Here is a 13233-nt window from a genome sequence, read left to right as displayed (position 1 = left end):
CTTAGTTCCCTGACCAGGGATTGAACCCGGAGCCCCGGCAATGAAAGTGCCAAGTCCTAACCACTGGACCACCAGGAAATTCCCTGCTTTTAGCTTTTTTTAGCCTATTTTCTCTTATCAATAACTTACTATATAAAATATAAAAATTAAAAAAATTAAAAAGCAGAACAATCCCCAAGAGACATGCAAATATTTCCCTGTATATCTCTTAGCCTGTAAGAGCTACTGACCATGTCCCCATTATTCCTTTTTTATGTTTTAGCAGGTGGTGCCCGCATGCTCCTGGTCCAGTAAATTGAGTTTCTGCCATCACTATACCATCCCCTTACCCTTCTACCCTCCTCTCCCTCATGCTGATCCCCCGAACACCCCCCAGTTCCCCTTCCTCATTTCCTCCAGCCCCTGAAGTGACTGGGTGGGTGTCGCACAGGGAGATACATTTAAAGGCCAACCCAGGTTAACAGAGAAGTACATCTGCTGTCCTCCTCCAACTAGCTTGGAAATCAAAACATGGCCAGAATCCAACTAGCTTACAAATCAAAACATGGCAGGTGTGCAACTGCTAGAAACCCCCAAACAAGCAGACCTTTAAAAGGCTCGAAACCAACACACACACACACACACACACACACACACACACACACACACATACAATGTACAAGTCACTGAGATAACGCTATTCTAAAAGCAGAACACCAAAAGAAATAAATGAAATATGCATGTCAAAACCATAAGGGGTTTTCATTTGAGAAGAGAGAACCACTCATCAGAACTCAATGTCAGGATGGCCAATTCAAAGTATAAACATGGTGGGATTGTACAAAGACTTCTCCTTCATTTATTTCAATGATGCAGGAAAACAGCCTGACAATAAAAACTCCGGAATTCTTAGGAGTCAGTATAACAATGCAGTTGAGTACAGACTATACTGGTGTTTATATTAGCATACAGAATGTCTTGGAAAGTTACACAAGAAATTGACAATAATGGTTCACTTTAGGGAGAGGCACTGGGCATGTGGTGGGAAGGAGACAATTTTTCACTATTTAACCTTCTGTGTTGCTTGAATTTTTTTTTTTTTTATCATGGACTGTACTGCTTTTTCAAATAAATTTTTAAAAAGCAAATTGAACTTGGGAATTCCCTAGCGGTCCAGTGGTTAGGACTTTCTCACTGCCAAGGGCCTGGGTTCAATCCCTGGTCAGGGAACTAAGATCCCACTAGCTGCACGGCACGGCCCAAAATAAAGCAAAGTGAATTTGGAGTCAGGGAGACCTGAGTTAGACTCCTACCACTGCCAACTACTGGTTCAACTACTGGTCCTTTGCCAGTGGCTTCATCTCTTTAGGCCTCAGTATCCTCATCTGTACTGTGGGCCCAAATATAGTGTCTGCCTCATAGAGGTTTTAGGAGGAGTAAATAGGACAATAATATGCATAGTGTGCTTTGCAGGGCCCCAGGCACATAGTAGGTACTCAGTAAAGGGCACGGCAATATAATACACACCTAAAAAGTGATAATGAAGGAAATGTAATCCATCATTAATTGAAAGTAAATATTATACCGATTACCTTGTAATAACCTATGATAGAACATAATCTGCAAAAATACTGAATCACTATGCTGTACACCTGAAACCAACACAACATTGCAAACCAAAATATACTTCAATTAAAAAGAAAAAAAGTAAATATGGGACAAGAGTAATGGTGGGGGCAGTGGGTAGAAGGCATACAAATGCCTTTTATACAACCACCTATTTGCTATCAGCAGGAAGAGATTAAGTTAAACCACCATCTCGAAAGATATGAAGGATGTACAGTCCATCTGAAAGAAAAGCTTTAAATTCATCAAAAGCAGAACCTAAAATCCAGCATTTCCAAGCATTTCCATCCACCCGGGGAAGTCCTTAGCCAAAAAGCGGTCTCCCCTTACCCTGAGCCCAGTGGAAAAAATGAGGAGAACCCAGCCAAGATGCACAAGAAACTCTCAGGCTGACAGATCTCGTTTTCTCCTTTTGCAGGGCTTCACAAATGCTACACACAGAAATTTTATTCCTAGGGATCTTACTGAAGTGCAGCTTCTGACTCAGCAGGTCTGGGGTGGAGGGGAACCTGAGTCTGCATCTCTAACAAGCTCCCAGGTGATACCGGTGATGCTGATGCCACTGGTCCATGGACCACACTCAGTGAAGCAGGGTCCCCCTGACCCCAGACTACAGTTCCACTGCTGGTTAGCAATGGCAGTCTTGAGTGACTCTGATTACTGTGATATTCTCTCTCCTGGTAACTATCTGACCAATCCTTCTAAAACAATGGTTCTCAAGTAGGAGCGGCTGTACCCACCAAGGGACACTGGGCAAATGTCTGGAGACATTTTGGGTTGCCACAGGGGGCAGAGTGCTACTGGCATCTGTGGGTGCTGCTAAACATCCTGCAATTCACAGAACAGTCTCTGAACAAATAATTACCTGGTCCTCAATGTCAACAGTGTCGAGGTTGAGAAACTACATAACCTAGAATAAACAGAAAACATGAATCAAGTCCTCTCAATTCACCTTGAGACTATAAATCACAATTTTAGAAGTGAGGACTTCCCTGTGGCGCAGTGGTTAAGTGTCCGCCGGCCAATGCAGGGGACATGAGTTCAAGCCCTGGTCCGGGAAGATCCCACATGCCACAGAGCAACAAAGCCCGTGCACCACATCTACTGAGCCTGCGCTCTAGAGCCCATGCGCAACAACTACTGAGCCTGCATGCCACAACTACTGAAGCCCACACGCCTAGAGCCTGTGCTCCACAAGAGAAGCCACCGCAATGAGAAGCACGTGCACCACAACAGAGTAGTCCCCACTCTCAGCAACTAGAGAAAGCCCGCGTGCAGCAACGAAGACCCAATGCAGCCAAAAATAAATAAATAAAATATAAATAAAGAAAGAAAGAAAACAGCTTTATAAAAAAAAAATTTTTAGAAGTGAGTCATCGATCCAACGTGGTCCTTTCCCAGGCTAGATCTGAGGTATGGGGAGGGTAATAGATTAGCAGAAAGAAGGGGATGCTGTATATGGGGAAGGGGTCACTGGGTCACAGTCTACATTTTGTTTAAGATCAAGCATATGTGGTTCAGTAAGCCAGTGGGTGACCTACTAAGCATTCAACTTTCTACTTTTTTGGTTTTTTGGCCACACCACACAGCTTGCAGGATCTTAGTTCCCCAACCAGTGATTGAACCTGGGCCCACGGCAGTGAAAGTGCAGAGTCCTAACCACTGGACCACCAGGGAGTTCCCAAACTTCCTACCATTATGTGGTATGGCAATTTAAACAGGACTACAGCTCTATTTAAGCAAGGGACCTATAACTTAGACTGTACGTTCCCTGAAAGCAGGGGTGTATCCAAATTTATTCATCAATAGAGCTACAGCACCTAACACAGCACACAGCACACAGCACTTAGCATGTAGCACTCAGATATCATGAAGAATCTTGTAGATTCAGAATTGCTACAAATTCCAAATGTGCTTGAACAGACACAGAGACTAAAGAGTGGTTTATTATTTGTCATCAACACAAACATGACTAATAACAATTATTTACGCTAAGGCATGCATGGTATTGCTCTAAGAGCACGGGCTCTATCTAGAACCACCCAGACCTCAACTCAAATATAGACCCTCTCTCTCACTTGCTGTGTGACCTGGGACAAGTTACCACAGTGTACATATCTGTAGAATGGGTACAATAATTCTTACCTCTGAATTGTTTTGAAGTAACGTAGCATAATATACTTAAATACCTGGTGGTTGTCACCAAACAGTTGCTACTTAACCAGTGTTTCCTATCAGACTGAAGGACTGAAATAAAACACCCAGTGAGTCTCACGGTGCTGATTTCTACACGCAACAATAAGTGAGAATTTCACCTGAGGCTAGGAAGCCATAGACTCCCTTTCCTTTAAACCAAAGGCCATCATCCCTCAGGTTTATAGAGTGATCACAGGGTTGTGCATCTGCGGTTTCACTACAGCCGTTCGGGGGCCAGGTAGTGAATAATGATCAACGACAAAAGAACCTCTTCAGCAGGGGAAAATCTCAAGGCAGATCAGCACACGACCACCACTGAGTCACTACCGGATGGAAATGAAACGTACTCTCTGTAACAACTGCTAAGGACCTGGAAACTCAAGAGTGATTTTGCAAGAACTGTGCCTTTCTGAGAAGAGTGAAAGGAAGATGATTCAAGAGAAGAAGGCCGAGTCATAAGCAACAGACAAAACAAGTTCTCTAGAGCATTAGCCATAGATGCTCTAGGAAACAACCTACAATCAACACTCTCATTAAGCGTTTCTCACTGTCAAGACTTGGCTGGTTTGGATGAAAGGTGCAAGCATGCTGGTTCCGTTGACGTCACTATGCCTTTGGGGGAAGACATTTAAAAAGATGTGAGTAGAAGGGCACACCTGACAGTAAAACTCTCCCATTGACACTAACAGGTGCATGATGCCAGGAAAGGTAGGCATAACCCCAAAGGCACGAAAGAGGGGGTCTGATTGGCTTCAACTTTCCAGAAGCCCAGAAAATCAGGCGGGGGGTACAATCAGACTCCTGCCCAATATCTGAAACATCACTGGAATTGCACAGCTCGGGGCAGCTAGTATACTTAAGAGGCCCCCTACTAAAACTTGGAAAGCAGCCTTGAAATTATAGTAATAAGCAGCTAAAAACTCAACTTTACATCTGATCGCATGAGGCTGGGAATGAAACATCAGGGTAATAGGTGCACGGTAACCCATGAGAGTGGCAGTAACGCATCAGAGAGCTCTTGACTTGCTGGGAGAATAAACACTCCTGAACTAGGTCAGATTCCTGATTCAGGTGGTGTTGCCCACAGCAACTCCAAGGGGCCGGACCCAAGAAGGTGCAGATGCTCCATCTGACCTCAGGGGTCAAAGCCAAGGCATGTCCTAGTTTCTCCCAGTAGCCACTCCCAATTCTGTCACTCATGAACTTGCCCAAACCCTTTTTAAATTGCATTTATATATCCTGCCAGGACCACCTCTTGAGATAATGAGTTTTAGAAGACTACTACCTGTTGTGTTAAGCACTACTTCCTTTCATTGGTTACAACAAGAAAAAGAAGAATTAGCGGTGAAATAGCAGAAAGGCTAATGTTGCTTTCATCAAGAGACAGTCTCGTGTGTGGAAATATGCAACGGCCTGGAACCACAAGGCATGTGAGCAGCAACTAGGAACTCGGGAAACCTAATGACTTCAAGTGCTTTGGTTGATGAGAGTCACTCAATGTGTGTGAGAAACAGGACTAAACAAAGGCATAATTTCTGTTAGAGTTACCTAGTAGAAAATAGCTCAAATGGCATGGAGTCCAGCAATGTTTTCAATCACAAACCCTGAGTTGATTGCAAATACACAAGGATCAGAGGTTGGTGGAAAGCAATAAAATCTGCTAGGAGACACTGAAAATGAATACCATAGCACTCTGTGCAGTCAGGGATGCCATGGAACCTCCAGGGAAAGGCCCTCCCAATCCTCAGTGGGCATGGAGATCCCACCCACTGGCTGAGCTACACAAGCATCTCAGCCATGATAAGTCATATCTACTGCATACATTCTAATTGCAATATGGTACCCTGGGTTGATTCCTGGAACAGAAAAGGGACATGTGTGGGGAAACTGGAGTAAAGTCGAAGTTTAATTAATAGTTATGTACTAATGCTAATCCTATTTTGACAAATGCGGTATTGTTATGTAGGATGCTAACATTAAGAGAAACTGGGAGAAGCGTAGGTGGGAACTCTCTGTACTATCTTTGCAACTTTTCTATAAATCTGATATTATTCCAAAGTAAAACGTTTATTTAAACTGCAAGAAATTGGGAGTTCCCTGATGGTCCAGTGGTTAGGACTCAGCGCTTTCACTACCAGGGGCCTGGGTTCAACCTCTGGTCAGGGAACTAAGATCCTGCAAGCTGCACAATGCGGCCAAGAAATAAAAATTAAAATAATCAATTAATTCATCTTAGAAAGAAAATAAATTACAAGAAATTTTATTTAAGGCAAACATATTTCATGACTCTTCTGAACCACTGTATTGGGACTTATATTTTAAAAACCGTCAAGAGGGACTTCCCTGGTGGCTCAGTGGTTAAGAAGCCGCCTGCCAATGCAGGGGACATGGGTTTGAGCCCTGGTCTGGGAAGATCCCACATGCTGCCGAGCAACTAAGCCCATGTGCCACAACTACTGAGCCTGCACTCTAGAGCCCATGAGCCACAACTACTGAGCCCACATGCCACAACTACTGAAGCCCACGCACCTAGAGCCTGTGCTCTGCAACAAGAGAAGACACCACAATGAGAAGCCTGCCCACCGCAACGAAGAGTAGCCCCCGCTCGCCGCAACTAGAGAAAGCCCGTGCGCAGCAACGAAGACCCAACACAGCCAAAAGTATATAAATAAAATAAATTTATAAAAAAAAACACACCAAGAGTTTCTGTTAGAGTTTTAGAATCAGGATTCAAGGCAAAAGACATGAAAAGACATTTTTCTAAAGAAGACACACAAATGACCAACAGGTATATGAAAAGGTGGTCAACATCACTAATCATCAGGGAAATGCAAATCAGAACCACAATGAGATATCACTTCATACCTGTTAGGATAGCTATCATCAAAAAGATAAGAGATAAGGGGCTTCCCTGGTGGCGCAGTGGTTGAGAGTCCACCTGCTGATGCAGGGGACATGGGTTCGTGCCCCGGTCCAGGAAGATCCCACATGCCGCGGAGCGGCTGGGCCCGTGAGCCATGGCCGCTGAGCCTGCAAGTCCGGAGCCTGTGCTCCGCAATGGGAGAGGCCACAACAGTGAGAGGCCCGCGTACCGCAAAAAAAAAAAAAAAAAAAGATAAGAGATAATCACTATTGGCAAGGATGTAGAGAAAAGGGACTCCTTGTGCACTGTTGGTAGTAATATAAATTGGTGCAGCCACTATGGAAACAGTATAGACGTTGCTCAGAGAACTAAAAATAGAACTATCATGTGATCCAGGAATCCGTCTTCCGGGTATACACCCAAAGAAAATGAAATCAGTACTTCAAAGAGCTATCTGTGCTCTCACGTTCATGACAGCATTATTCACAGTAGCCAAGATATGGAAACAACCTAAGTGTCCATCAGTGGACGAATGGATTATTTACATATGTGTGATGAAATATTACTCAGTCTTAAAAAAAAGAAGGAAATCCTGCCATTTGCAACAATATGGATGAACCTGGAGGTCACGGTGCAAAGGGCAATATGACAGACATGGAAAGAAAAAAACTACATGATCTCACTCATATGTGGAATCTAAAAAAGTCGAATACATAGAAGCACAGAGTAGAAAGATGGTTACTGGGGTGGGGAGGTGGGGGAAATGGGGAGATTCTGGTCAAAGAGTACAAAGTTGGAGTGATGTAGGATGAACAAGTCCTAGAGATCTAATGTACAGTGTGATGACTACACTTAATAATACTGTAGTGAATACTGAAAATTTGTTAAGAGAGCAGATTTCAGGTGCTCTCTCATAAAAGAAAGAAAAAAGAAAGGGAGGGAGGGAAAGAGAGAGAGAGAGAAGGAGGGAAAGAGAGAGAGAGAAGGAGGGAGGGAGGGAGGAAACTATGTTAATTAGCTTCACTGTAGTAATCATTCCACCATTACATATGTATATCAAATCACTATGTCGTGCACCTTAAATATATACAATTTTTATTTTTTTGTTTTTTTTGGTTTTTGTTTTTTGTTTTTGCTGTACACGGGCCTCTCACTGTTGTGGCCTCTCCCATTGTGGAGCACAGGCTCCGGACGCACAGGCTCAGCGGCCATGGCTCCGCGGCATGTGGGATCTTCCCGGACCGGGACACGAACCCGCGTCCCCTGCATCGGCAGGCGGACTCTCAACCACTGCGCCACCAGGGAAGCCCACAATTTTTATTTTAAAAAATAAGTTTAAAAAGAATCAGGATTCAGCTGGATGAGAATTCCCTCATATGAACTGGGTGTAGGAGGGGGAGAAACACGTGTTAAAGATAAGGAAAAACTAAGTGGATATTTATCAGGATACGGAAACATTAAGCAGGACCACAGGAGACATGGTGAGTCAAGTGTGGAGGCAACAAGTGTGAAGATGACCAAGACTGCAGTGACCCATCCCAGAGTCATCTCATCCCAGTGATAACCACGACCTTCCACAAGATGGGCCTCATGATGGACAGCAGGGGCCACGCTCTGCGCCAACACATATCCTCCCTGGGCACTATGTATTATAATTTACAGAACAGTACTTACCCTCGTAAGCCCAACAAGCCTGAAACCAATAAACAGCCTGAGAGGAAAAGACTAGAACGAAATCGGAGAATTCTGACATGATACCAAAAACATCATCAAGGTTTACCAAAATACAGAATAAAGTTACCTGTGTAATTAACCACCGTTCACTGACTTACTAGAGTGAAGATACATTATTAGACACCATCGGCAAGGGCAGGCATAAAAAAATGAACTTTCTTATTCAAGATTACAGAGATGAGGTAATGCCAGAAAAGATTAAGTATCTGAGCAGCATCAAAAAGAAACTGTTTCAAATCTTTCCAAAAGCAAAAAAGGAAGACCACACTGAAAACATATTGCTGCGGGAATTTCGGAATTCCCTGACGGTCCTGTGGTCCTGTAGGACTCGGTGCTTTCCCTGCTGAGGGTGCAGGTTCAATCCCTGGTCAGGATATAACGAATATCCCACAAGCCACTTGGCGCAGCCAGAAAAAACAAAAAACGTATTGCTGGTTAAAAGCTCTGAACCTTGGAGATGTGGGGGTTGGTGCCTAAAGATTTGAAAAATACAGTGATGTCGCTCACGGAAGAAAAAAAAATGCCAAGAGCAATTTATGGAAATACAGCCTACTTAAATATTTTGGCAGGGGGTCAGAGAAACCATCAAAATGGACAATACTGCCTGTTAACCCAACTCATACATTCCAGCTGAAGGTACAAGAGGTTATAATTACAATACAGCTCCAACTAGAAGCCTGGTTTTGACACCTAGAAATGGATTCCATTTTCCCTATCAGGAGGGAAATCACTAAAAATCAAACACTCAACCAGGCCAACTGCTTTCCTGCAGACCCTAATCTACACTAATCACTGGGTCAGGTCATTAGATCACATTCAATCAACAACACATCCAAGAATAAAAAGGTTGAAAAAAAACCACCAATTTGTAAAACACCAAGCATTTTGCATTTGTTGATAATAAATCAGGTCTTTGTTTTTAATGAATTTAGTTTGCACTAATGGATAACAAGGCGATGTATGAATGAATCCACTGTGCATGTGCATTATAGGTTTTACATGCTTGTGAGCAAAGACAAATATTTTAGAGGGAAACAAACGAACACAGCAAGGCATTCATGGCTTTAGGGCAGGCTTGGCCATTAGCAGAGCAACCCTGGCACTTTGCCTAATCTGAGTCTTTTTCCTATTCTTGTGAACGAAATAGTTAGGTCCACTCTTCTTCTGGGAAGAAATTCTGTCAAACCAAGTGACAACCTTCACTCTCTATCAATCTGTACCTCTAATGTACTGAGGGGTAATAATCCAAAGGCCACATAAACACAGAGTTTGTTTAAGTGACCCAGTTCTGTGCCAACAATGTTAAAGAAGACTTATTACTAAAGACAGCTACATCATTACCCTTTTCTACTCCTATAAGTAATTAAAACCCTTACTTATACAATTTATACCAGCTTCTGTGGGCCAGAGTAATTTCAGATCATTCTTAAGCGTTTCTTAATCCCAACACTGGAATTGAAGGAACACGACTCTACTTACAGTTTCGAATGTCACTCCAGTCGATTTTAGAGAAGAAAGGATGACAGCAAAGGTCTTCAAACTTCAGTCTCTCTTTCTGGCCACACAACAAACTTTGGATCAGATCAAGTAATTCACTGCTAACTTTGGGATCATCTGGAAACTTCAAAAACCGCTATTTCAAAAAAAAATAATAATTATTATTCCCTTAGCAAATTCAGCTTCTCATGTCTCCAAGTTAAAAAAGTAATTCTCGTATATGCAAGTTTCTTTCTTTTTTTTTTTTAAGAAGGAAGTTTTATGCCCTCTTAACTTGGGACCAAAGACATGTTCCCAAAATAAACAGCCTATTCATATCAATAGGCCTAGCTCCCTTGCAAGGGTTCAATACCCTTCATAACTTGATCCCTGTACCCTCTCCCATCTCATCTAGCTACACTCCCCACCTCGCTGTTTGCCAACCAACAACAATGAGCTATTTAAAGCTGTCTGAACAAATCACTCTGCCCTCTCTGCCCAGAAGGCCCTCCCCAACCTCAGCCCCTCTTCCCTGCCTACCTCCCGGCCTCCCTCTCCCACCCTATCACTCACTCCCTCCTGCGTGCTCCCCGTGTTCTGCTTTTGCACATACACGGTGTATTTTGATTTGTGTGATGATGGAGAAAGAAGGCCGAGAGGGCCTTTCTCCTTCTTGCCCATAACTGCAAACCTGGTACCTAACACCTAACAGTGCCTAGTGCAATTCACTCGTTACTGAATGAATGGATGGAAATGAAGGAAACAAATGAGCCCCAAGCATCATCTCAGGGGAAACTTTAACTCAGGAGTAGACTCCGGAATAATAAATAATGTATGTATGTATTAAGCATACTGAAAGTGTACTATACATAGAAAAATATGCATTAAGCATCCCAGGAAGAAATTGGATGATATATAAAAACCTGTGAAATACATTCTTTTTCCTTTTGGTTGAAACTAAAACATAGATATTCATCATATCCTTAAGAAATGGGCTTACTATAGTGACAAATACAGTTATTAGAAAATAGGTTTCATTCTACTTTATGTATCTATTACTGTATTTCTAATCCATGTCTTTGACTTTTACTACCATGTTTGACAGCCAGCAGTACTAAGCAGTATTGCATATAAGAACATGGATTTCAAAGCCAGACTGCCTGTGCTATTTTGGGCAAGTTACTTAACCACTCTGTGCTTTGGCTTCCTCATCTGTAAAATGAAAATAATAATATCATCTACCTCACAGGATTGTTTGAGGATTCGCCAAGTTAATGAACTATATTTCACAAATTTTAAGACTCCCATTTTATTCACATTTGACAACACTGAAATCAATGAAATAGCCTAGATTAATGGGCAGCAGTTTTTCTTTTTTAATGGTACATAAAGTGATGGCATAAGCTTATAATTACTGGCAGCTGAGAGTCAATATAATACAATTAATAAAGCATTTAGAACCGCTTTTGGCGTAAAATGCTATATAAAGTAGTTGTTATTATCCAGAACTGCTGGTTTACATTATAAACTTTCATTCGCACAATTTTAAACGACATTTCTCAATATTACTTCAAAATCTAATAATGGCTCTTTACCTGGAAATTCATGATGTTACTGAAGGTTCTGGCTGAGGTTCCCTCAGTGAATGGGGACCTTCCATAAACCATCTCATAAGCAATAACTCCCACTGACCACCAATCACAGTCTAGGCCATAGGCACCTCTTCCATCCCCATTCAGGACGGTCAACACTTCAGGGGCCATGTAATCTGGGGTCCCAACTGGGAGTTTGGCATTCACCTGGAAACCCATAAATAAAATGAACACAGCAAATTTTCAATTATCCTCAAATGGATTACCAACAGACATAAGCTGATTTGCCACTGATTACTATTCTCCCAGGCACTTGAACTTTCTGTCAAGTGGCACAGCATCAGGAAAAGCAAATGATTCACTAACTTTAAAAAAAAAAAAAACAAACACATAATATAATCCAAAGGCAAAGGGCCCAGGGTTGTTGATGATACATACATTTAGTTACACAAATGAGAGTTGGGTATATGCCTACAAAGGAAGATGTCGTTCCTGATACATCTTACTGATATGACAGAACATCTCTTACGTATGAAAACAGTAAAACGATAACAACATGTAAAGATGAATCTAAAAGATCTACTCATTATTGAAAAACTGGCAGCTAGCTGGCAACACAATACTGCAAGCATGTGTTATATCTCAAGTTTAAATATTTGGAGTCAACATTCCTATTCGGCCCCCCCGCAGGGCAAGACATGATAAATAATTTCTACCAGAGGTCAAATGTTAATGAGTTCATTTTCCTCACCCCGAAATCCCGTTTCTGTGGTTCCCTCCCCACTGTTCAGAGACCCAGAGCCCTCCAATCCTATGGTACCGAAGCACCTGATCTTGACAAAGAAATATCAGGACAATGTACGAGGTCTTTTTATAAAGCTAATATATTCCACTTAAAGAACTGTTCTTATTTCTGAGAATTTGTCCTTCTGACTGGTTTAGTGTTTAAACATACTTTGTTTCTTGAAATGATGCAGATGAAAAGGGTATGTTTTCTGCCCCTCACCCCCACTCCTTCCTAGGCAACCTAGTAAGCTGGCAAACTTTTGGTCTTCAAAATTGTCTTGAAGTTTTATTGAATCATGAAATTTGAAGTCTAAGGATCACCTCTCTAACCTTATTCCTCATCAAAACAGAGAGGGCCTGATGTTAGTCACATATTGGGTTGACCAGTTGTCCAATAACCCTACATCTAAAAAGGCTTCTCTCACAGCAGCAGCTACATGGTGCAAAAGAACTCTCTCCCCATTAAAGGGTGTTAATTGCCCCTGAGTGAGCTGAGAGATTTTATAGGTATGGCCACGTACCTTTAAGGCTGGGCTTTATATCAAGAACGTCAATTTGCTTTGCTTTGCTTTGCTTTGCTTTGAATGGAGATTGAGAGGAAAGTCAATGTTTAGAGAAGATGCTAAGAGGTCTCCTTTCCCCAGTGACAAAGACCCAAGCTCTTCCAGCCCGAAACTTTAATCTGGTCTATTCCTCTGCCTCAAAGACCCATTGTTATAGGAAACAAAATCATTGTCCCTACTCCCTCTCTTTTCACCCCTTCCCTCAGGCCCATCACAGGCTTTTTTCAAACCCTAAACCCAGAAAGCAGTGTGATACTGTTATTCTTGACACCAGTCAGCCATCACTTTGAGCAACAGGGCTTCCACTGCAAACACATGCCTGGGAAAGTTAGATGGTCACGCCACCCAAGAAACCCACAGGCCTGTGCTGAGGGACTAAAGTGAGGAGAGAGGAGAAAATATTTGGTCTAAGACAGGA

General features: G+C 42.4%; 1 protein-coding gene across 1 annotated transcript in view; it reads right to left on the bottom strand.

Moving 5' to 3' along the window:
* Positions 1–13233, bottom strand: part of CIT (citron rho-interacting serine/threonine kinase) — a gene marked incomplete at both ends in the record, with an annotated part of 168460 nt that overhangs the window by 118099 nt on the left and 37128 nt on the right. Inside the window, 2 exon segments of the mRNA XM_082667324.1 lie at positions 9878–10031; positions 11470–11673. Of these exon segments, the coding sequence (XP_082523450.1) occupies positions 9878–10031; positions 11470–11673 (358 nt within the window).

Source organism: Grampus griseus, assembly GCF_964374135.1.
Source record: "Grampus griseus genome assembly, chromosome: 12".
NCBI lineage: Eukaryota > Metazoa > Chordata > Mammalia > Artiodactyla > Delphinidae > Grampus > Grampus griseus.
This window is presented reverse-complemented; position numbering and strand designations above follow the sequence as displayed.